The sequence below is a fragment of the Haemaphysalis longicornis genome, unplaced genomic scaffold (assembly GCF_048455015.1).
Source record: "Haemaphysalis longicornis isolate Haplotype H1 unplaced genomic scaffold, Haemaphysalis longicornis Haplotype H1 scaffold_9, whole genome shotgun sequence".
Lineage (NCBI taxonomy): Eukaryota > Metazoa > Arthropoda > Arachnida > Ixodida > Ixodidae > Haemaphysalis > Haemaphysalis longicornis.
In genome coordinates, this window is record NW_027526460.1 from 135,406,359 (window position 1) to 135,431,219 (window position 24,861).

Consider the following 24,861-nt stretch of genomic DNA (forward strand, 5'->3'; position numbering starts at 1 on the left):
ATTAGGAAGTGTAGTAATCGTCAGTGCATTTTTTAGGCCCATCCGTTCTTCTGTCTATTTTTCGCAAGCATCTGATAACCACATACCGCCGTTAGCTGCCGACTCCACAACTTGCCTACGGGGCATCGGTGGAGGCGAGAGGGAAAATAGTTGTGCAAGAGGTGTCAGCAGTGGTGACGAGGACGGCCAGAGCGGCGCCGAGTACATCGATGACACCGGAAAGAAAAGTGGGGGGGGGGGGGAGGGGGGGGGGGAGGGTGGAGGGGGCGTTACACATACACTGCTTTGCAGTAAAAGAACCCAACTCCCGCTGGCGCAGTTTCAGGTAAGGGGGCGCGCGAGCACTGCGAAAGCGGGAAATTTGAATTACATGGGCTGGTAGCAGTGAGCGGATAACGGCGCGGCCACCCATTATGGCGAATCACTGCTCTGTACTTCCGATAGCCTTCACATTGAGTGGAACGGCTTTAATTTTTTAAATTGATTATGCAGCTGTCCGGGCAGCAAAAGCAAAATGTATGGGAATGACGGCGACGTAATTGCTAAACTGGTAAGCAAGGAAAGCAGCGACAGGAAGACACCGCCGCTGCTAAAGCAAGTAAATGTGGCCACTGAGGCAATAAAAGTGCTACGCATATGGTTGACACGGTGTACGACAGACATGCGAAGTAGGCTGCGTTGCGGGCTACTGAAGCCGATGCACGGCGTTCGCATCGGGCCGAGCCCTGTTGGGAATCAGCCATCCTGACGCTGTCACCACTGTTGTCACTGGCAATCCGAGCGCAGTCACCGGTGTAGCGACGTTACCTTGCTCCGTCCGTTATCGACGCGGCGCAGAGCAGAGCGATGAAGTTCTCGAGCCGACGAAATGTTGAAGCAACGTTTATATACGGTATGTACAAGGGTAACAAAGGCGTTACATGGCTCGTACAAAGGCGACAGCACCTCTCCACTCGGTGCATCCGAAAAGTGCCGCCGGTAAGTTCCTCAGGGCGGGTTTTATACCCCCGGGAGACCATTGCAGCCGCGAGCGGTTTGAATCACTCCAATCAGGACTCTCGTTTGCCGAAGTTTGAAATCCGACGAATGGAGGCGAAGCGGTTGCGTCAGCCGAGCCGCCAGAACGGGGAAAGGGAAGGCGCTGCCGTCGCAGTCTCAGCGTTGCCGCCTCCAGGCATGTAGCCGCATGTCTGCCGCGGGCGGTTTGGTGTGGTTTGGTCGAGGCTTGAATCGGCCCCGCTGTCGGCGCGTCGCCCCGTGCAACGAATTTGGGCTGGGCACTCGGGCACAAGAGACCCCCTATTCGCGCGGGAGGAGAGACATGTTGACGTACACAGACGATGCAAGGGAAAGCGCCCGTTAAAGGGACCCTGAAACACTTCCTATGAACACTTTCACTCTTTCCTTCACGTGTGGAGGCACTGCAAAGACTACAGTTATCGCCAGCGCGGAGCAGCACTGCGTGATTTGCACATCGCAGCAGATACGCCTTCCGTTTCTGCTTTGCTTTCGTGGCTTTCTTTTTAAAATGGCCATCGAACGCGTTCATCGCTGCAACAGAAGGAAAGCCGGCCAAGAGCCACTACACCGGTGTAATGACGTAATTGCAGTTGTGCAACAACGCCAAAACCGGAAAAGGCAAAATTCTTTCGAGCAAGTCTCTAAATTGTATGATGGGCGTGGAGCTGCAATTTTCGGTTGACGTACTTTGCGACCCCTTAATCTAAGTACTGGATGTGGTTGTTGACTACGTTCTGCAAGCATTTAAGATTAGGAAAAAAAGTTGAAGAGGTGTGGCAGGGCTCTTAATTGGACAAGAACTACGAACGTGCCTACCGCATTATAGACTACAACCTCGTGAGGTGACTGAACGATGGTTGCAACTCACTTGTGTGTCCTTTACGTGTTGCAGTGTAGTGAACGAAGTGAAACGTACTCTTAACCACATATCATTTTTATTCAATAAAACACTGAAGCACATTTACTTTTAAATGGTACCGCAACAATTCCTTCAGGTCTTTTTCAAAAACTTCCTTATTGTTGCTTTGGCTTTTAATATAACTGCACCTCGGACAAATTAAGCGCAGGTATACATCATGACGCGTAAAGCAACGCCTACATCAACACAGGGAACCAGGTGGGAGTAGAGTGTTCGCACGTAAGGCAAAGTAAATGAACATACTTACAATCTTAAAAAAGCTTAACCAAGTATTTTCAGTAAAAACTAAATAAATTGCTTATTCTATATATTCCGCGTTCTTCAACTTCTTGTCTGTACGAACCACTTTTCCGTGCCAACTTTTACGTGGCTTCATACTGAGCTTTCGCAATCGCCATTGGTTTCTACAACCAGATTTTGTTAGATTTTTTCCTGCCACTGCGCTTCTTCTACATGCCCTTTTTGTGGAGATGCTAATTTCAGAATGCATATATTGGTATATTTACTGACGGGAAATCTTTTCTAGTTTCATACTAGTCCCAGGTGTTTATACTTTTGGGTGTCACTGTCTTCAATCACTGCGTTGCCAATTGTTATGCATGTGGCAGGGCATCACATTTTTATAATTGCGGTTTTTTAATATTGTTTTACGTTTTTTTTTGCATTTAGTCGTCCAAGTATATACTATGAATGATCCCACCGCGACCACTGCATTGAGTGTTTCCCTTTGTAATTCACGTAGCCCTTGTCTTGGACAGCAGATTGGCTCCAGTTCTATTAGCTAAATAAATAAACGCAGCCTACTACCGCCTTCAAACACCAATCCACAAACGAATATCAATACTAAACGAAAAAATTACTTTTCGCAAAAAATTACTAATTCAGCTCGAACGCTTTCGTTCGAGCTGAATACGGAGGCTATAAAAATATTTCCACTAGTCTTCAATACCGCTTTTTTATTAATGACGTTCTGTCGCCCAACAAAACATCTTTTGGCTGTTCTTGTGGAAACAGGTTCTTTCTGTTTTGACCGAAGAAACACTATATAAACATAACAGTGGCACAATCGCAGTTTCCAGCTGTAAACCGTCTTGATATTACTAACAAAGCTTTACGTTCACCAGGAGAAAAACCTGTGGCGTCCATGTGTCGACGGTCACTTCAGAGTTCAGAGTTCAGGTCACTTCATACAGGAGCACAGCACAACAACGAGTATCACAAGCAATGACTGTAAGTGCTGGAAACACTTTCGAAGTTGTCGTTGGGACACCACGTAGGCTCCTTCGCGAGGAGAACTTGTCACGCGAAGCTTTCCTTGTAGAAGGCAAACTTGTGACCCTCCAGAGTAGCCATGTGGCAGTGCTTTCGGATTTCTTTGTTGAGAGAGGCAGGTCCGCATGAGAAAACAGCCACTTTTTGTCTGCATAAAGTGAGAAAGGGAAATGTGAAAGCAACAACCATAAATTTATCAGCTTTGTGTGTGCAATTGAGGCTTCCTGCTCCTTCTCGTTCCAAGCAGCAACAAAATAAAAATACAGTGAGCTATATAATAATACATATTAGATATACAAAAAATACGCGCAACCAAGGCACATACAAGAATCAACGTTAAGCAAAGCTTTCAATAATGTTTACATCATAATTATGTCAGTGTTCTGAACTGAAAACAGGAGTTCAAGTAACCCTATTGCATGGGATTTCACAGACGTCGTGGCATACATGAGTTGAGACAAAAGTGCATGAGGTAGTTTTGTTCCGCTTGTCACTTCTAAACGTAGTGCTCACGACGCTTGTCGTCCTTCATTCCCTCCTAGCGTCATTGCATTGACTCGCATCTTCGAGCCAGCACACCCAGCAAGCATTGCGGTCTCGGAGGGTTTCGCTGCATAACGAAGCACCACACCGTTTAGTCAATGAAAATTTTCCGGTCTTCTGCTCTGCAGGACGCTTCTTTTGGTACTAAGGCGTCTTAAACAGTGAGGGAACGTTTCTGGGTGTTTTTCTGGAGCGTGGTTACGGTCTGCTTCAGCATCCGTGGTTAGCACGCTCTTCAGCCGCCAGCGCCATAGCACGCAACAACGCACAAACTGTGCAAAGCTCGGAGGCGGTGGCGGCAGAGAATGGCGCTGTCGCGGAGTTTTGCGAGAAACCCAGCGACAGGGAGTCGGATGCACCCGCCGCCACCGCAGCACGGGAAAGGGAGGCTAAAGGCCTGTTCTCACTGGCGATTCGCCTCGTCGCGCGACGTCGCGCGACATCGCACAGCGATGAGATGGCCGTCGCTTTTCGTCGCTTTGCGAAGGCGGAGCAGATCGCTCTGAGACCGAAATTTCTTCGTCGTGCGACGGCCCCGCAAAACCGGATAGCCAATCATGGCCGCGGAGTAGGCTGACGTAGTCTGAAACGAAATTTTTGCGTACATCCAGCAAAGCAAACGGCGGCGGGTGAGCCGCGGCCACTGGGCCCGTTGGGTCGGGCCGCCAAGCAACTTCCCGTGCGCCTCGGTTCTTTGGTCAGTGGCTTCAGCGCACGCGTGTACTAATCAACCAACAGCGTCGAACTCATGAGTGTGGAGAAACGTGTATGAATTGTAAAAGCAAGTAATCATCGTACATAGCTAGGTGGATAGCGGGACGGTAGTCTGACTTGCAGCCTTTTCGTACTTCGATCGTGGTAAACACACGTAGAGTTCGGAGGCGTCAGAACCATCGGAACTTTGCGCCTGTGAACAGAAGCGAAATTTGTGGGCCGTGATACAAGTGTTGTGGCCTGAAAGCAAGCGTGTGTATTTCTTCGTGCAATAATATATTGAAAAGTGCCTTCTTGAGTTCGTTATTTTCTGCTCCTCCGGCAACCCGCAATGCTTTCGGCATTGTCCCAGGTTAGTAACGTGTGTTCTAAAGTGATGTCTACCTGTTTTTGTCGCGCTCGTAGGACATAATTTTCGTTGACTGCGAATGCTTGAAGCACCAAGCAAGTCGTACAAGTCGGGTAACAGCTCCGCTAAACGCAGTCGCATCATCGCTCATCGCAAGTGCGAAACCGCCTCATCGCGCGGCACGCGTCGCGCGACGAGGCGAATCGCCAATGGGAACAAGCCTAGCTCCGCCTTTGTATACTGTGAGCAACAATGTTCTAAAAATACACTGCCGGAATATAACTGCTTGGGCGTGTTTTTCACAACAACCTTGTGTTGACCCCCTCACGTTGATTACACTGCAGCTAAGGCGTGAAGATCACTGTTGCTCCTGCGGCGGAACAGGAGTGAGTTTCCCAAGGACACACGAGAATTACTTTACAAATATGGCGTACCGTCGATACCTGATTACGCGTATAGCGCCTAGGGCCCGTCCTCCGCCACTGACAAAAATAAATTAGAAAAATAGTGCAACATGTGGGTGCGCGATATGTCTTGCGGAACATTGTTAGCGGCCAGAACTTTAGCATGACGCTCTGCAAGCAAGCTTTGAAATGGGAACAGATGGTGGAATGGCGAATGAACCAGCGTCTGAAGCTATTTCATGATATTTGCTTATCTCGAACCAGTAATACTCATGTGAGCTACATTTTCCCACCGCATTACGTCTCTGGACGAGTTGATCAGATTAACAAAGTGCGGGAGCACCGATTAATACCGCACCATTCAGTAATTATTTTTTTCCCAAACAGTCTCCTGGTGGAATAGCTTGCCTTCGGCGATTGTTACTGCTATTGGTAGTCCTTCGTTTTTTTCCTCTGTTAGAGTCAGCTGAATTGCTGAATCGATAACGACTCTGTTTTTGTTGAAGTTCTGCATAAAAAACTTACGTATAATTTTTTTAGCCTGTCATCCTGAGTTTCATCTGCACGTAGTAGACATGACACTGTCTTTTCTACTGTACTGCAGTTGTTGCAATTTGCATTTATGCTCTTGTGCCCCTGTCCATTGTAATGTCACATGGGTGCTGTGGGTACCGAACAAATAAAAAATAAAATAAATAAACGGAACATCTAGGCAACAAGCGTTGCATTTAGCCAGGGAACAGCAACATCCTAAAATCTAGGAGGAGAGGCAAATAAACCCTTCAATAAAAAAGCGAATACACTACGAAGCCTAGCACCATCGCCCTGCTGGTCCTCGGCTTAGTAACAGTTGCCTTAAATGAAAATGGTCACCACCAAGGGCATGAACGGCATCGCCCCATGGCCCAGAGTCAGCTACAGCTGCTCAAGTGCGACCGGTTGTTCTGTATTGTGATGGGATTTCCCTTCCAAAGAACTTAGCGAATGGCTGCTGTGATCCACAGAAACATACTTTGGCCGTCTAGATATACCGCTAGATATACCGCTAGAAATTACCGTCTAGATATACCGCTGTTATTGTTGCTTTTGTAAACACGGGCAATTGAAGTGCCCTGACGGGTCGTCCACAGCTTCGTGGAACGCTAACTTAAAATTGTGTACACGCGAACGACTAAATTACCTGGCTGGGTGGTTCGTCTTGCAGGACTTAATTGGAGTGCAGCTTAGTAAATGCTAACACAATACTAGAAGGACTCTTCGTCAGGATTGTTACAGCAGTCTCCTTTCCATTTATCCCCACTACTTCAGTATCCCAAAAACCCTCAAGTTGAACATGTGTGTTTGTCGTGATCATTTCTGAATACACGCAGAAGCACACTTAAAAATATTTATCTCTGTTTTGTCATAATGGCCTGATTCTGAGTGACCTACGTGCGCATCAAAGCTGCAATGTTGACAAACAACGACTCGGGACATACGATTTGTCTCCCACCTATGATCTTCCCTGCGGCCTCATCTTTATCTTTATCTTTATCTTAAGCCTGGTCGTGTCCACTGCAGGACGAAGGCGTCTCCCAAAGATGTCCAGCCACGCATATCGAGTGCCTGAAGGCCGATATTGCGATTGTATAATCATTGGGCTGTTTTTAGCTAAGTATGCAACTAGGATTGGTAATTCCTTGTCTTATTAGAAAATTATGTTCGTGTACTAAGGAGCCTCACCTAGTAGGGTTTAACCTATCTAGTACAGCCTCCCGTGGTTTCCGGCAACGTTATATACCGGACCAGGCAGCATATCGGACCTGTTACAATGCTCTAGGGGCGTAGCATGGAAAGTGCAAAAAGTGCGCAAGGAGAGCGGCAACGCTTCCCCCGCACCTTCTTCTGCCCCAAAGAGTTTCGTACAGTTATATTGGACACTCGTCAAAGCATCGAAAGCCTAACCAGCGAGTACCGGTTAATGAAAAGCTGCCTCACTTTTGCCCTCACTCTGACGCAAATGTTTCGGCAAGCCAGTATTTGAGGAGTAGCCGCAGATGAGCATAAGGACACGCCAGCGACTTACGTATTTCTTGGAGGCATAGTACCTCTATTTCCCCTCTATTTCACGATGTCGCATGACATGCGACATCATGTCATGCGTTATATCAGTGTGGATGCGACATTTCAAAATCCAATTATTCTCCAGGACTCGCTATTGGCCTTGTTCGCTCGCTTCACCCCAACAGTACATCAATCAGTTCTGTTGGGTTAAAACCGATCCATGGTTGCTTTTAAGAGGGTCATTAGTAGAAAGTTATGATTAGGCGTTCTCGTGAGACCGGTATTCTTTTTTCATGGTTTAAGGCTCTAAAGTATTGGTGGTGAGAGGATTTAAACTATAAATCCACTCTTTCGGGACGCTCGACTTTCTTTATCTGTCAAAAGTTTAACTGTGGGCGCAGCTTGGTGCAGCACCTCGTTGGTCATGAGGCACTGTGTAGAGGAGGGCTGTGGATGTAGTTACACCCAATGAGATCGGAGTAATATCATACGGACCTGTGTTTCTATATTTCTCACCCCTCAGAAATTTATCTTCCTCAGTTTAGCGTTTTAGTTATGTTTTGTGTGTTCATTGCTTCCAGGGGGAAAATTGCCTCCTTAAGGTGACATTTCTGCTCTCTTTTCATAATGAACTTGCCCCTTTTGTGACAACTTGTCGAGCCACGTCCTTTAGAACAGTAGTAGACACTAAAAAAGAGCCCAAGTGACAAAAAAAGCAAATGTGATGTTGTGTGTTCCCAGAGCTCCCAGAATGTGAAAGATTCAAAATATGAGGAAGAGACGGTGGGGTGCATTCCAAAGTTAGTATAAAGGATGGATGGTGGCGATATAAGGTAACACCGAGCGGGTCGTCAGGGAACAGGTAGATTAGGTGAAGAATTTAATGGGAGGAGAGTACAGATGTTCAGCTTGCTTAATGATGCTGACGCCTCAAGAATCTGACGGGTACTGGGGATGGATGTTTGAAACAAGCGCATGATTTCTTGAAAAAAAAGGAAAAGACGCATGGCGAACGGGCAGAATGCGTAGCAAAACCACCCTCGGCACTATGCTTACTATGCCTCAAAGTCCTAAAACATTTGCCCACACTACAACTCCTATTTCTCCTTCCAAAAACAGAGACAATTCTCGTGCATCTCTCTACCCAAAATAGTACGTTCGCATTACATGCGTTACCTTGAGTCATCCAGTGCACTTTCCACTCACATAAAACAGAAAATGAAAGCAAAAATTTACATTGTTTCGTGGTCCGTTCCCCTCAGTATTCCATCCCTCAGCTCATCCTAGGGCCGTGAGCAGCATATCTTCTTACGCAGTTTGCCAGGGTGCATTCTACTATGCAACATAATTGGGTAAAAAACGTCTCCTGCACTTGCAGGCAGGAATCTCGGAGATGAATTTTGAATAAAAAATGCGGAAGATCAACTGAAAGGGTTTGACAAAACCCACAAAAGCGTGCGTTGATTGCGATTATGTCCCTTAAACAAAATGTAGGGTCGTCAGAAACATCTAAAACACAGATTTAATATTTTCATTGTTTTCACTTTACAATACAACCGGGTTTGAAATACTTGAAGTATAAAATAATTTATATCGAATTGTTAAGAGGTAACGGCAGACAGCCATGCCTTAAAAAGCTTGAAGCAATTTAAAGGAATACCGTTTCTTATTATATTTTAGCAGAACCCTGCGAGCCTCCCTTCGTTAGGGTATTTTTAAATTTACGTAACGAAAATGAGTGTCTTGGGAAACATGAAAGAAGATAAAATGTTCGCAATAATTAAAATAAGCTCACGAAATAAGCACTAGATAGGTAACTTTTTCTGTAACCCAAGCGAACTTTTTTTGTTACTACCGCCATTGTGATGACCGTCGGAAGCCTTCTGTTAATTTTTACTCGCAAGAACACAACAAACCGAAACATGCACAAGGAAGATAAAGGATCAGTATAAACCTACCTTCTGTAAACCGTCTGCCAGTCGCCGAATAGGAGAGACCAGTCTGGCCTGCCAAAGCGAATTCTATTCGCCAAAAGCTGATACTTCTGCCAGAACGCACTCTATAAAGGGAAGGTAACAAAAATGATTAAGAGCCGACATAGTCCACCATGCTCACAGAAGCACGCTCTTGTGGTTGGACAGCGTTCGTCTCCTTTTTTCTTGCACCCGTCCAATCGTTCTGGTCGTCGCGCTAGTGAGTGGTGGGATGACGCCATTGTCATAGTCTTCCTGAGAAAGAAGACGATGACACAGGCAAGACTGCGCTTCAGCCGCTCATACGAACGTGAAGCCCAGTCTCTTCTTGATACCGCGCATTACTGCGCGTTCTCACGCTCGTGAGGACCGGGTCACTCCACGGTTACTGAGAAGCCGCTCAAATAAGGGCTGTGACGATGTGTCACGACCAATAAATTTCTCTTTGAAACGGGTGCACATCGTGTTTTAGAATGAAACCCTCCCCCTCAGTGACGTATACATGAGAAACCCAACCCATATGGCTAAGACCCACATGTAGCTCGATTCTCAAGTTTTCAATCGTTTTTGGCCTTAGCTGCTAAGCGTTTACCAGAGATTGAACAAAGGAGTGTGCAGTTGTAGCGACGGCACTTCGTGAAGAACGAGCTTAGCTAGAGAAGTACGGGCTGTATTCATTTGTATTCAGTTCGACTGGATTCAGTCACGCGCCATCTGCTAAGACGGCAACATGTCACCGGACTCTGTTATGCCACTAGAACTCTTTATAACTAATATGAAAGTCGTGTGTGGCGAAATAAGTCTTTTACGCATCAAGGAGTACTCGTGCTACGTGTAGCAGGACAAAAGAGAAGGGAAGTGCAAATAATCATTTTTATATTGAAGGTTAATTCCTTTTCCACAACAGTTTGTACTGATATAAAACATAATGCAACTTGATGCGTGTATTGATGACGTAGCCTGCCTTTCAATTAAAACGAGAGGGGTTGTGCTGTGACCTCAACACAAAGTGGTGCACCATTCTCCTTCACTGTCTGTTCATCCACCTCTTGCCTGCTATCATAGATAGTGCAACTGCTGAAGTTCCTGTCCCAATCAACATGAGAAATGGGATGACGCGGAGAGGAAGGATCATATCCTGGCGTGTTCCGCCCTGCCTGACCAGCGGATCTCATCCCGTTTACGGATGAGAACGCCACATTTTTAGAAGTCATAACGATGTGCCGTGAAGTAAATTGTTTCCTAAAAATGTAAGTTACCCTAGAAATATGTAGCGCACACACAATTAAAAGCCGAAACTTGAATCTTCTATAAATCGACAATATTTGCGCAGGCAACCTGCGTTGTTTGACTATTATCGGAAGACAACTTTCGGTTGCACTGGTCAATACGTACAAATTACGGCATGCAGATGATGGATTATTTGATAATGAAACTTTGTAATGACTACCCTGATAGAACTTCAATTGCCAAGAGTCGCAGGAATGTTCGCAACTTCAAACGTACTGCTCGAGTCCAGTTTCGTTCCGCGGATGAGTTATCATTGCAATAATGCAACGTTGTACGTTCTAGTACTTTTTAAACGCCATCTTTGTCGTCGTGATTCCTGGTATTGGTTTAGGTTTCCTGAGCTGGTGTGTGCTGTTACTAATAATTATTATAAAGTGATTGCTACACGTTACGTTATCCTACGGGTATTGAAGCGAAATGTGTTTTTTTTTTCGTATTTCTTCGTATGTCAGACTATCCGCATATTGTATGTTGTTTGTGCACTACAGCTGCTTTTGTTCGGCTCAAGCGAGGTGAAGCCTAGTCAGGAGTCTATACCTCATTTTGCTTTGCCTCGCCATCATTTCTGCACTGCACTGCCCAAATAAAACAATAAATACAATAGAATACATTTAAGCTCCTGCTTTAAACTGAACCTGGCCCAGGAATGTTTGACAATGAACGTAAATTAATACTTAACTGCTGATGAATCTTTACTTTCAGCGGATCATACATCATCTTTGATGAAAAAGCTACTACAAAATGCAAGGGCAATTCTGATCTGTGGGAATTGCCTATTTCATTTATTTGTATTGGAACTGCCTACACCGTGAGCTATGCCTATTCTAACTATTTCTGATAATCTAGAGCGCAGTGCACCGTGATAACATTACCTAGGCAACCTGAAAACTTTTCAAAGGTGAATTAAGACACCATCTGCTAAATTTAGGTGCATCGCTACACCTAACACTGCGTAAGGAATGGTGGGTAAATTTTTAATTTTCAGACAGTAAACATCATACCCGAATCCAGCAAAAGCGACATGTGGCAAGCTGCCAGATGTCTGGAGGAAGCCGTGAAACAGGGCGTACTGCCATACATAAATTTTAGGATTACTTATGCGCTGTAAAGGCATTGAAATTTATAATAATTTAAAGCATTTGAATAAAACTTCTGAGCAACTTTTCATTTCAACGCGGTGTGAACCCCAGATTCGGACCTTAAGGAAACAAAACTTCACGCTGGTCAGACAGGAAGCAAAAGACGTTACGTACAGCGAGAATAACGGAACAAAAATGGGTTGCCATGGCTAATTCTTTATTACCATGGCACAGTTGAGCTGCCATCAAAGATATTTTATTGATTCAAGGCATGTCTGGTGTTTCCAAGTCTGGAAGGACCCTGGTATATAGTAAGAGGCATTCAACATCTGCCAGTATTCCGCTAAAATTACAGCTAATATTTTATTAGGCTTTAGTTTATAGCCTATACAATGCAGAGTTTAACATAGATATGCTCAATGAAGGTATTCTCAGTTATGTGCAAAAATCTATACACGCCCTAAAATTTTTCTGTACACATAGTACATTTACTGCATGGATAAATCAGCATCGACATAAACAAAATATTGAAATATTTCCTATTTTCGTTCGAGTTGTTAATGAAGTGAGATTTCTACTTTGAAAGCACGATTTCCACTATACAAAAAATTCGTTATGTTATCGTTCTGAATTCAAACGTTCCCTAGAAAGAACGCTTTAACCCTTACAACACAATTTATATAAACCATGCTTGATACAGTATTTCGATCACTCAAAAGCCTATGGTATCAGAGGTTTATTCAGTACGCTGAAGCCCTGGGGATAAAGACTTGTGCACCCTTGAACTGGTAAATTACGTGTATAGGGCTTGATTTTACTAGAACGAGGAACTAAGTTTCATCCGCAGAAATTGCGATTGCGAAAGATGTGCCAGAATTTGATAAGGACAATTGTAATGTGGAATGCCTAAAGCGCCAAAGGAATGCCTAATGCACCACCTTGTGCGTCGCTACTCAGTAAATCTCAACCTCTGGCTGTTGCTGTTTTCCTCGAGCATATTCACAAGCTCCTGCTCCAGAAAAAAGCAGGTGTGTCCGAAGCATCGACAGCACTGCAGGCAGAAAATGTCTTGCATTTTGGCCCTTGATAAGGCAACGACAACGGTAAAGTGAACATCGTGAGCCCGCCAAACCAACACATGTTCATGCCTCTCACTCCGGACTTGAATAACTTCTGCGTGATGTTGGTCACAATGCTGGGGCTTGGAACTGACTCAAAATGCTTGTAAAGTCTTCCTTAATTGATATCAGTGATGGCCTTAACTCTTTCCAAAGGGATTTTGGGGCAGTCATTTTATAACCAGGAATTCTGAGAAACGATCTTTGGCTACACTTAGTTCCCTACCAACGCAGTCTTTATTCTATATTTTTCTTTCCTGTGAGAAGACATGAGGGCACAGCCGTAGCGAGTACCAGCAACTCTGCAGGGCCAGTCAAGCCCCGTGCTGGCAAAACCTCCACTTGTGGTAATACGACCACCACTGCCAATGTTTGGTACAGAGAATTCAGTTGGTTAATAGAGACTAACACTTTCATTTCCCATGTATTATCTGCACAACGTTTTTTGGTCGTTGATTTTTATTGACCGTTTATAACTTATTTATCGTTCAGATGGAACTTGGCACGCCCCAAAAGCCTCTTTTTGGCTTGGGCTGGCGTGCGCCTGTGACCAGGTAAATTAGAAAATCACCATTGCTTATTATTATTGTTATTATCCCATTGTATGCTGGAATATAGTAGATAAACAACTTTCTACTGCAAAATGAAACAAATCTAAGCAAAATAAATTACACTGGGCACCTTTGAAATAGATTATAGATTATTGTATTTTACATTTGTAAAGCAAGGTACAGTATCTTACAAAAAAGTGATGCTTCAACAGCCTGTAAAATGTGTAAACCTGCTTCCGTTTAGGAAAACCACATAAATTGTACTTTTTTCTGGGAACTTCCGCTTCCAAATGATTCCTAAGTGCCAAAATTACACGTTCACACATATAAGATCAGATATTCGCTATCCGCGTGTACAGTCTCAACGAGGGAGCTTCTGTTTGTGTATTATCTACCTGTTTTCTGTCAAATGAGCGAAGAAGCAAAATACATTTAAAAACCCGTACAATACAAAAAACCACACCTGATGTTCTACAAGTAATTCTGCATGGGAAAGAAATGTAGTGTTTTTCATGTTCATGAATATTTTCACCGATGTGCAGTCACGGTCAAATTATATGCGAACACGAGAATATAAACAAGAATGCGTAAACTGATCATTTTCATTCCATCTGTATCAGAAATCTCATATGTTACAATGATGAAACCCCTTCATAACCCTATGTATTTATGCTCCAAGACCGCCGATATTTCACATATCCTGCTTTCGGTTCAGGTTCTTACAGTAGTGTTCAGGTGTAATTTGTTTCAGAACAATAAATGGCTTCGGGTGGAGTTTTGAGCAGGAATAAAATGTTTAATATTGTCAATGTCACCTTACCGAAACGGTGTCCTGAAGGTTGCCTTGTGTCACATAAAGGTGCATTGTGAAGAAATCTGGCAGGTTCCTTTTCCACATCTGTTGAAAAAAAAACGTGGTGCTCAGTAACAGTACCGGGCGCGAGCACCGCAAAAGGAATAAAACATTAGGTAGCTTTGTAAATAAGAAACCACCTCGCACGTGTACATTTTTGCTATATTTCTTGCCAGAACTTGTTCCTGATACATGCGTTTTACATGCCCACATCCCTCTATATATGCCGCTGACCAACCCCTGGCGATACATCTGACGCTCTTGATGCAATAGACATCGACGACTGTCCTGTTATATAACAGTAAATCTGTTCAGATGTCGTCAGTGCCAAAAATATCGTTCCGAACAGAAATTAACAAACAGCATTGCCTCGTGCAGGCGGTCACAGCGCCGGTATAGGGCGAGTACAGCAGAAGCTGCTGTCTTGACCAACCGACTGCGCCTGAAATAAGATCCGTTGAGGACGCGCGAAAGAGCGGGTGGCAATCCAGTACAGTGTATGTGCTGTTAACCTCGCATTTAAGTGCTAGATATCACAATCGTAGTGTCAATCAAGCGCTGTGCTTTGCAGCGCACTGCGAAGTCTGTATCAATAAAGGGGGCCGAGAGCGAACACTGCACAAAAAACCCTTGAATTCCTTGTGTCATGTCTGCCTCTACATGTACTGGCCTCAGCTTATGGATGCATTAACTTGAACCCAATGAGTTCTTGTGTTATTGCACTCTTTAAACATCGCATAGTGAACTGCAAATGGTCATCTTTACAAAGCCTATTCCTTTTCTATGCAAGCTATTTTTGCTGGCGGCATCGTATCGTTGAGTGCAATCGCAGTGAAAAATGAGCAAGTTGCCACAGATCTCCGGTAGTTGTCTCTGCTCGCGAATAAAGCCGGAGGCTGAGTGGTGGAAGGTTCCACATTTTTCACAAAAAAATACTAAGGAACAGAAAAAACAGTTACTGTAAATACCACCACACCTTACGATATTGTTTTAGGCTTTCTTAAAAAAATCCTAGTTTCCCTTTATCACAACCCACTAGTTCAGTTTTGCGGAAAAGGTAGAGAGATAGAAACTTTGTTAGCCACGGGATTGTGGGGACAAATCAGCTACCTCGGTTCAGGCAGCCGCTAAGGCAAATTAACAACGCTCCCTTGGTGAACGAGGCTTTTCCGCAAGCGCATCGGGTGTTTATTTAATACATTCATTAGACGGTGTGGCCGCGCCAGCCCGTGATGGTCGTTTGAAAAGAGCCCACACTCCTTTTTTGAAGCATCGAAAACACATTGTGGCCACGCGCTACTGCTGTGGGCTTGAAGTTACGTTGAGTGCAGCACTTTGCAAAGCTTCAATGAACCCACACAGAATTCAGAGTATGGGCGCAGATATCTTGCGATCCACCATCCTAGACGTTGCGCTGACAGTAATTGATTGATTAATTCGTTTAGTTCTTTGTGAAAGACCCGGCAGTGTCTGTAGAAACACACGCTGCAGCAGCATACATTCCTGTTTATAGAGCGTTGTCCAATACTTCACTGCGTGTATATGAGGAACTCTGCGTTCCTATGAGTTTTCTACTTTAGCAGCACCAGCACTAGGACATGTGCCCGAGCGCTGAAGCTTAGGTTTAACACCCCGCTCAGAGGCCTTACGAGGTAAAACCGTCCGCGCAGTTGAAGTATGTGGAGTACAATGAGTACTTTTTTTTCAGTGGGTACCGCTTAACGAGATTAAGCAACATTCAAGGTAACCCATAGGACATGCCAATCAACGTTCACCTCATTGTATGCCAGGTTACAGATACCGGTTGCTGAGAGAGAGAGAGAGAGAAAACGTTTATTGTCAGAGCATTTACGGTGTTCATGTAGGAGTGGTTCCCTCTTCACAGGAATCCATGAGCTGTCTTAGCACCGGTTGTCCTCTCGTTGAGCAGGAGCCGGTTGGTGAGGTTGAACTTTAAAGCGTGGCGTCAGCAGTAAATTACGGCATGCTCCATACACGCTTATTCTGCTTGTACAGAGAGGCTATTGACGCTTGCGTGTAAAACTTTTCATTGCATATTTCTATAAACAACTATTATATAGCTTACTTCAATTGTACAACCATGTGTAATCGGATTTTCTTGTGTACTAAAAGTATGTGCTCCTGTTCTTGTGTACGTGCTCTTCTAGACACATCACTATTGCTACAGTTGGCCAACGGAAAGTTGCGGATATTTTGTATTACGGAAGAAATAGGTTTCTATCTATACCGCAGCTTCCATTGCGCTACAGATTAGGACAATTTTGCTTTTGGAATTTGAAACCCAGCTGAATAAAAATGCTAGAAAAGATTAGAGAGCTGGATTTTTCAGTCATTTTTATTTTACCCTGCCCTTGCAGCCCTTATTTAGCCCAAACAAGCTAAAAGTAGCAGTAGAGCAAAACTTATCAGAGTTCTTTTAATAGTTAGGCATTACCTGGTAGTGCAAGTTGGTCAGATGATCTGCAAATGTGGCAAAAATATTGACGCTCCTGCTGATCCAGACAAGGTGAAGGCGTTCAACCTGTGGCATGGAATTCGACGACCTGTGGTCATAAAAGAAGTGCAAATACAAAATGTATTATTTCCAAGCAACGGTGCACTGTATTTCACTCGGTTGGCATTGTCTTCTGTAAGGCACGTACTATAGTAATGATATTGTCCAAGCAACATTTATGCACTATCCACAATGATACAAATAAGGGATAGGTTATGTTTTAACAAATATACAGTATTTTCCGGTCATCGCCCAGATTATCTTTCTATCAGCAAATTAGGTTAATGCTGGAAGAATTTTGGTCAAAACTACAGCATCATTTTTTCACACCTTAGTCGTCTTTGTCTTGAAAAAAAAATTGCTACCGGGGATTGCCCACTGTAAACTTAACGTTAAAGTGCATGTGTCGAAAATGCAAGCAATAATTTCAGGGTACCTATATCTGAGAGTAAAGAAATAAAAGAAAAATAACTCAGTACTTATTTCACATTCCTGAAACTTTTACATTTTAATCAATGAGAACCGTTTGGGCTTGTTGGTGGTACGTGATCAAAACGTTGCAGCACAGAACAACAAGGACGAAGAAAGAAACAAAAAAGACGGGCGCTCGTGTTGTGTCGTTCTTTGTGTTTGTTGTTCTGCTCGGCGAACGTTTGATTACATTTTAAATTCTTGGGTTAACAACTATTGTAGGTTATAATTATACACTACCCAAACGTATAGGCGTAAGACAAGCGTAACTTAAATTCATACCCGTTTGATTGACTTTATGCTTGTATGGTGCAAGGTCCTCAAAGCCGCCTTTCTGATAACTGAGACAACCTGTACACGCATTAGCCCAGCATGACTCTTTGCAGCAATCAAAAACCTCACTGTATAGGGGGATATACATTTTGTGAAAAGTTTAGCGGTTATAGGTTCTCGTATGCTGAATTTCATAGATGTACAAAATTATCTTAAAACTAATATCTAGATCTTTCTCAAGGACACATGAGTATTGTATAAACCTATATCATCAGTCATGACTCCTAATGGGACAAATTATTTTCGTGTGACTATGGCGGACCCAACGATCTCGAGCACTCGTTTGTAAGTTTGGGGGTATGGCGCAAGCGGGTAACTCGAGGCATGTCTAGAAAGAAAGCTATTATGAGGCCATGTGCGACTGCGTTTCTTGGGACGTTCTGAGCAAGACATGGAACTAAGCTACGCAGCGATTCGCGAAGTAGAATGAAAGCAAACTCAGCGTGCCTTGTTTCCGGCTCTAATATAGCACGGCAAAATTTCCGAAGACAAACGGGGCTGAAGCCTGAAGACACAGATAACGTCCCTCACAGCATACTCTATGACCATGGATTTGTCCCTCAAAGACGCGCCAATTTCTACAGAGTTCGTTCGTTTATTTGGATGCCATTGGCATAATTTAAAAATTGTAAATATGTGTCCCAAGCTCACAACAAAAACCAAATGCGTGTAAGTCTGTTATCGCTCCAAACCACGAAAGTTCTTTTAATTTTCTGCCCCGCTATTTATTTGGCCTTTCCTTCCCTCATTCCCACACCTCCGTAGAGAAGCATGTAGGCAACTATAAATGCCGGCAGACCTCTCTGCTTTTTCAACAAAGAGTAGTTGCAGCAGCAGTTGCGGCGAAAGGAGCACGCGCTGACAGCATCCATTTTTGCAGGCTATTGACGGCGGTTAACTCAGCGCTGAATCGGTTTGCTGCTGCGGGTCCACTGATTCATCCCCACGTGTGGCTGTGCTTGCACGCCTGCCCAGCAACAGCTTTCCTGGATAACCTTTCTGCATCTGCGTCGACTGCCTGCTGACCACTTGACCACCTCCGGGAGGATATAAGCCTGAAACATACACTTCCAACGCCATTCTGCAGCAGTAGTTGGTGCGAAAGGAGCACGCGCTGACATCATTCGTTTTTGCAGGTTGGTGTGTGTTATTTGCGCTGGTTTTGTCATTTTAAAGCCGCAACTGCTGCCCAGCGTGACTTCTTTGATTGTCTTTGTACTGTGTTTGCGATGCCTACTTGCGCAGAACTTGCCAAATGAATCGATTCTCTTGAGGTCTTTCTCAAGAACAACATCAATTCTTTGGTGAAAGACCTTGCCACGAAAATGCTTCAGAAGTTTGAGGAACAGGGTGTTGGTGAGCACATAAAATTGGCCGAGACAGTAGGGTTTGTAAGCGACAAGTATGACTCCGTGTTAGCGCAAAATGCTGAACTTGTCGCGGCCAATAAGGAACTGTTGGAGCGCAACGCAGTCTTTGAAAAGAAAGTGACTGAAATGGAACAGTATTCAAGATTAAATAACATCGAGATTAAAGGTATTCCTACAACAAAAGGCGAAGACTGCAAAGCGATACTACAGTGTGTCGCTAACGTGATCGAATGCCCTATCTCGCCCGTTGACATTGATACCGTCCACCAAGTCTGAAGAAAAAAACCTGATCGCACGTTTTTGTTCTCGCGACAAAAAAAAAATGAGTTCGTCCGCAAGGCCGGAAAGGCTCGGCTTCTTGCAAGCCAGCTTGGTTCTGCCGGAGAAAACGACCAACCCATTTTTGTGAATGACCACCTTACAATTGAGAACAAGCGTTTGTTTGCGAAAGCACTCGCTCTGAAAAAGGAAAAAAAGTGGCAGTTCCTTTGGACGGATAACTGTCAGATCTTGGCACGAATGAACGAGGACTGCAAAGTCAATCGCATCGTCAGTGAGGCTGACCTGCGCATCTTCACCTGAGCCAGTCTTTCGCGCACACGCCCCTTCGCACCCTTCCAATGTCTCTTTTATCTCCAGATGAACTTAAAACTGTACTCTTAGGAAAGAATAGGTCCCTTATCCATTTTAATACCAGAAGTCTTCGGAAAAACCATGACACTATTAACAACTTTATCGCTACACTTCATCATACATTTTCTCTCATTTGTATTTCTGAAACTTGGTTGTGCAACGCCGATTGCAATTTATATGGTTTCCCGTCCTATCAGGCCGAATATTTTCATCGCATGTCAAGTATTCACGGAGGCGCTGCTATCTTTATTTCTCGAGAAATAAAATACTCACGTCGGCAGGATCTATTTATCAACGTCCCTCAGTGTGAGACAGTCTGGATCGAAATAGATAAATCATTTTTTCCAAAATGCCATAAAAACATTGTTCTGGGCAGTATATACCGCTCCCCGTCTTCTTCCGTTCCTGATTTCGTGCTCGGTTTAGCCTCGGTATTCAATAACGTATCCGCTGAAAATAAGTGCGCTGTAATTGTCGGCGATATCAATATTAACATGCTCGATACTACCTCGAATTCATATTTAGCGTACACTAATTGTTTTAGCGGATTTGGTTACGAATCTTTAATTGTACATCCCACAAGATGCGTAACGCAAACACTTCTTTACCACGCCCTGTCTAATATATCTCCGTCACCCCAATCTGGCGTAGTAAGTTGTGACATTTCAGATCATTACCCGATATTTCTTACATTTCCCACTAACGCACAAAACTCTGTTCCTTCTTTTTTCAGCTCCGTACTTAACAAAGAAGAATTTATTCATTCGATAGAAAAAACTGATTTCTCTGTAATTGATTCCTTACATGACCCGGATGAAGCGCTGCAGAAGTTTTGTGACCTATTTCTAGGGGCTGTCTCGTTAAACACAAAAATAATTAAATGTGAAAAAAGCCATAAATACTCGAGTAACCCATGGGTAACGCAAAGGTTACTAGAATGCATGCGGAAAAAGGAAAATATGTATAAAAAAAACTAAAAAGAAGCCGTTCAATTTAGCTCTTGCTCATCGCTACAGAAACTATTGTAATACCCTAAATTTTATGTTAAAAGACGCAAAAAAGCGCTACTACGAAAAGGAATTCAGTAAATTCAAGAACAATCCAAAAATGCAATGGAAGCTTCTTAACAATTTCTTAAATAATGCTTCAGGTAATGTCCCTATCTCTAAAATTATTCATGACGGTCGTACCTTTCATCAACCGGATCATATTGCTAATGCTTTCAGTGACTATTTCTCAAATCTTCCTGCAGCAGGCCAATCAGAAGCAATTATTAATATATGTCGGTCTTCACATAATTTCTATCTTTTTCCTGTCACTCCCGATGAAGTTCGTGCCACGCTTCTTACACTTAAGGATACTTCAGCTGGTTTAGATAACGTGTGTGCATATCACCTAAAACTTGTTGCTTATTGTGCTTCTCTTCCTTCTCTTCCTCTCGCCATCATTATCAACAATATTTTCGCACTCGCCGTTTTCCCAAGCTTTCTAAAGCGTGCTAAAATTATTCCTGTTTTAAGAAAGGAGACAAGCACCTAATATCTAACTACAGGCCTATTTCTATCCTTTCTTCTCTTAGTAAAGTAATCGAAAAGTATCGACTAAATAACTATCTAACTAAATTCGACATACTTAGGCCCTGTCAATTTGGTTTTCGCTCTGGTAGTTCCACTAACCTCGCACTGTTGTCTTTAACCGATTTTATTAAAAAATCGTTCGACATAGGTATGTTTGTGGGATCCGTTTTTTTAGATTTTACTAAAGCTTTTGATACTATTAATCATGGTATTCTGTTCCACATACTTGAATCGTATGGATTAACCGGACCAGCATTAAATTTCCTAAGAATTTTCTTATTAACAGGGAAGGTAGTGTTTGGGTTAATAATGCGTTTTCTATGACTAAAACAATTAATCAAGGTGTGCAGCAAGGTTCTATTTTAGGTCCTTTACTGTTTATTATCTATATTAATGACCTTGCTGACTCCATTAATGCTTCACACTGTGTTCTATATGCTGACGACACCACAGTATCTTCGGCTGATAAATCTTTGTCCAATCTTACGTCTAACCTAAATATTGTTTTGGCTAAAGTAACTAATTGGTGTCTCATCAACCACCTAATAATCAATCCAGCAAAAACTAAATTTATTTTTTTAGACCACCTCAGAAGCGCCTATCATATATTCCGACCATTTCACTGTGTTCGAATACCATAACCCCATGTGACAGTGTCCTTTTTCTTTGAATGTTCATCGACTCGCATCTTAAATTTCATAAACACATTGATCACCTTAGAAATAAGACTGCTTTTAGCATTCGAGCTCTCATAAAATCCCGCCCATTTTTTTCACGCCAAGCCCTTATGTCTCTTTATTTTGCTTTCGTTCATAGTCATATCACATATGGTATTGTGGCATGGGGTAACACTTATGATTGTCATCTGGCACCGTTACAACATATTCAAAATCTGGCTCTTTGTATCATTACTAACAACACATTCCTGGCTAACGCCTGTATTTTGCTTCAACAGAATGATGTCTTATCGGTTAAAAATTTATTCTATTACAACATAGCCACGTTTTTGTTTCAATTTCGTGTTAATAATGTATCGTACCAATTTATTGACAGGCAACTATTACAAAATAACAACTCCACCAGATTTGCAGCCAACGAAAATTACTTATTACACATAGCCGGTACTAACTATGGTCAGATGACATCCACTTTTTCAGCTATCTCATTCTGGAATAGTCTTTCGGAGAAGTAAAATCTTCATCATCATTCTTTTCCTTCAAACTCCTGCTAAAAACGTTTTTGTTGAATCGATGAATGTATTGTTTTCATTATCTTTCTTGCTATGTTACTGTTCATTTCATTGCCCAAGTTTTCTGAGTTCAGCTAGATTGTATGTGTAATGCAAGTGTATACTTTATATATCTTTTGCTGTCAACCTTTCTACCTTGTTTGAATTAGTATTGTGCTGGCAATGTGCAACACGTATTTTTTCTCGCATTTTTGTTTCACCGATTTCTTCCCTTTTTTTATTCTACTTTAGCGCTGCCTAAGCTGTGTTCATTGTTTTTAGTTACTGTTTTTTTTTGCAGCTTTCTGTGTATTGTTTATTTTGTATTAATTAATCAAGTGTCCCGTTGCAGTCTGTTGACTTTGGGACCCTTGTCTGTATACTAACTTGTATGTATTTCATACCGTTGGAAATAATAAAAATTCAAATTCAATTTAATTCAATTCAATTCAAAGAGCCTTCACTCTTACCAGTTTCTTACATAATCCACCTGCAGTCACACTTCAGCAAAAAAAATTTAAATATTTTTTCGGACCCAAGTTGATTTTTATCGTAGCGTTTCTGCCTACAACTTGTAAATACTTTCCGTATATTATTAGCCTGCTCGCCATAGATAAATAAATGTATTTCAATGAAGAAAAACATTTTGTTGACCTAATGTTTTTTTGTATTGGCCGAGCCAGGCCGTTGACTATGTCGAGCCGGGCCGGGCCTACTGTGATAAGCAGTGGGCCCGGACAGGGCCCGGGCCCACATTTCTGGTTCTTGCATAGCTCCAGTAGTACAAACTAATGAAAGCTGACATGAAATTTTACGTTATGCACCCGACGAGTAGGATCGGAGTCACTTGATTAGTGTCGAGACTCATGCGCATGGTGGGACTAATTTAGTTCGCGAAGGTAAACTATTCGTAAAATAAAAAAAAACATGATTACAATCATTGAATAAAACCAAACATGACTGAATATTTCGTGTGACCCACATAAGTAGTTGTTGTGGAAGAAAGGTAAAAGCAAAATGCGAGCTGTGCATTCGTAAAACACGACGAAAAAATCTTACAGCAGAAATCTGCAGTGTATTTCTATCATACTCATGTTAAGAAGGGTAATTCTGGTTCTATGGAAACGTGATGTCACCTTGCAATAATCCTGAATAGTGAATGAACCACCAACGTTCGCTAATTACAAAGCAGGAAAGTATATTTAATGTCTCTAGTAGGGTGTTGTTGATACTGTAGCAAAACCTACCGTTACCAGAGACCGAATTCTTTCAGGTATCTTCTGTGCACTGCCTCACTGGCACTATAAATTACTTAAGGATACCTGCATGTGGTGAGCGCCGTACGTTATATAGGCTCAATTTCAAGGCATTGCTGTCCCTCTTGTATTCCTTAGACCACATGCACTACACGAATAGTGCCTGATTATGGATACGACACCACAATAAAAGATCACTCCTAGAAGCAGCACAGTCCAAGTAATCATCGAACCAATTGCTTCTGTGGTGAACCATTATGCATGAAAGACAAACAAAAGTGCACGTTAGGGCCTTACTATATGCCTTTGGTCATAAACAAATAATTTCTCATATCACACTACAACACCCACCTACGGAGTGATTGGTTGTACCAATAGTGATAATTTAGGATCATTGTAGGGTACTTTAAATGAGTAAACTGGAATTCATGGACGTGACATAAGCCAGCAAAATAAATCTGCAGGAAGCCATCCACTGCAACATTAGAAAACTCAAAAGCGTTGCGTATGAAGAGGATTCCTCACAGAAAATAAAACACAAAAATTTGGGAGAGAACTCAGTGTACTCACATTATGTAGTTGAAGAATGATACGAAGGGGGTGATGCCAATCCCACCGGCGATGCAAATGGTGATAGCGTGAGACCCTATTCTCTCCGACCTACTGCAGAATGGGCCATCGACATAAAGCCTGTTTGAATAAAAAAAAAAATAAGGTTGACCGCTTTTTCCCTTCCTGACATACCATTGAGTCTTAATAGTTGCAGACGCACCCTAAAGAAACTAGAACAAGGCTGTGATTATAAAACTCATTATTTTAAACATCATGCCATTTTCAACTAATCAAAAGAAGACAAATGATGCACTGCAGGTACTTTTTTATACTCAGTGTAACGTAAGCATACAGTTCACCGTACGTCAAAACACATTAACTGCACCCCTGACATTGAGACGGGGGTCTGTTAAGTTTGAGCACAACATTTTCACTTTTTAAGGAAGGAGCAATCAGATACGTTGCGTGAAGGGGATTTTCTTACACTAGTTTACAATTGGTAGGTTTGGGCGACCAGAAAAGCATGACGTATGCTGTGCGCACCATTTCTACCTGTCGAGATAATTAAAATTACTTATAAAAACCCAACACGTGATCCTGTTATTCTCGAGTTCCACACATTACACCGCTTTTATAAGGAATAAATCTATTGATTCAACTTTTTTAAAGTAAGCACGCTTAGCAGTAGAAAGTAGCGTGCTTCCGATGTTTCAGGACTTCTATCTTTAATGTGAGTGAAAGGTGGCTGACACTGGTAGGTGCCTTACTTGTTCCGAAAGCGTTAAATTCTCGATTAAT

The 24,861-nt window shown here is 42.8% G+C and overlaps 1 protein-coding gene across 1 annotated transcript in view; it reads right to left on the minus strand.

Moving 5' to 3' along the window:
* Positions 1-1,946: 1,946 nt before the first annotated feature.
* The window catches only part of LOC144151405 (NADPH oxidase 4-like), a 162,797-nt gene continuing 139,882 nt past the window's right edge, over positions 1,947-24,861 (minus strand). Inside the window, exons 14-18 of the mRNA XM_077682445.1 lie at positions 24,082-24,201; positions 16,584-16,692; positions 14,096-14,173; positions 9,223-9,323; positions 1,947-3,359 (exon numbers count right to left, since the gene is read on the minus strand). Of these exons, the coding sequence (XP_077538571.1) occupies positions 3,239-3,359; positions 9,223-9,323; positions 14,096-14,173; positions 16,584-16,692; positions 24,082-24,201 (529 nt within the window). The 3' untranslated portion in view covers positions 1,947-3,238. The remainder of the gene's footprint in view (positions 3,360-9,222; positions 9,324-14,095; positions 14,174-16,583; positions 16,693-24,081; positions 24,202-24,861) is intronic.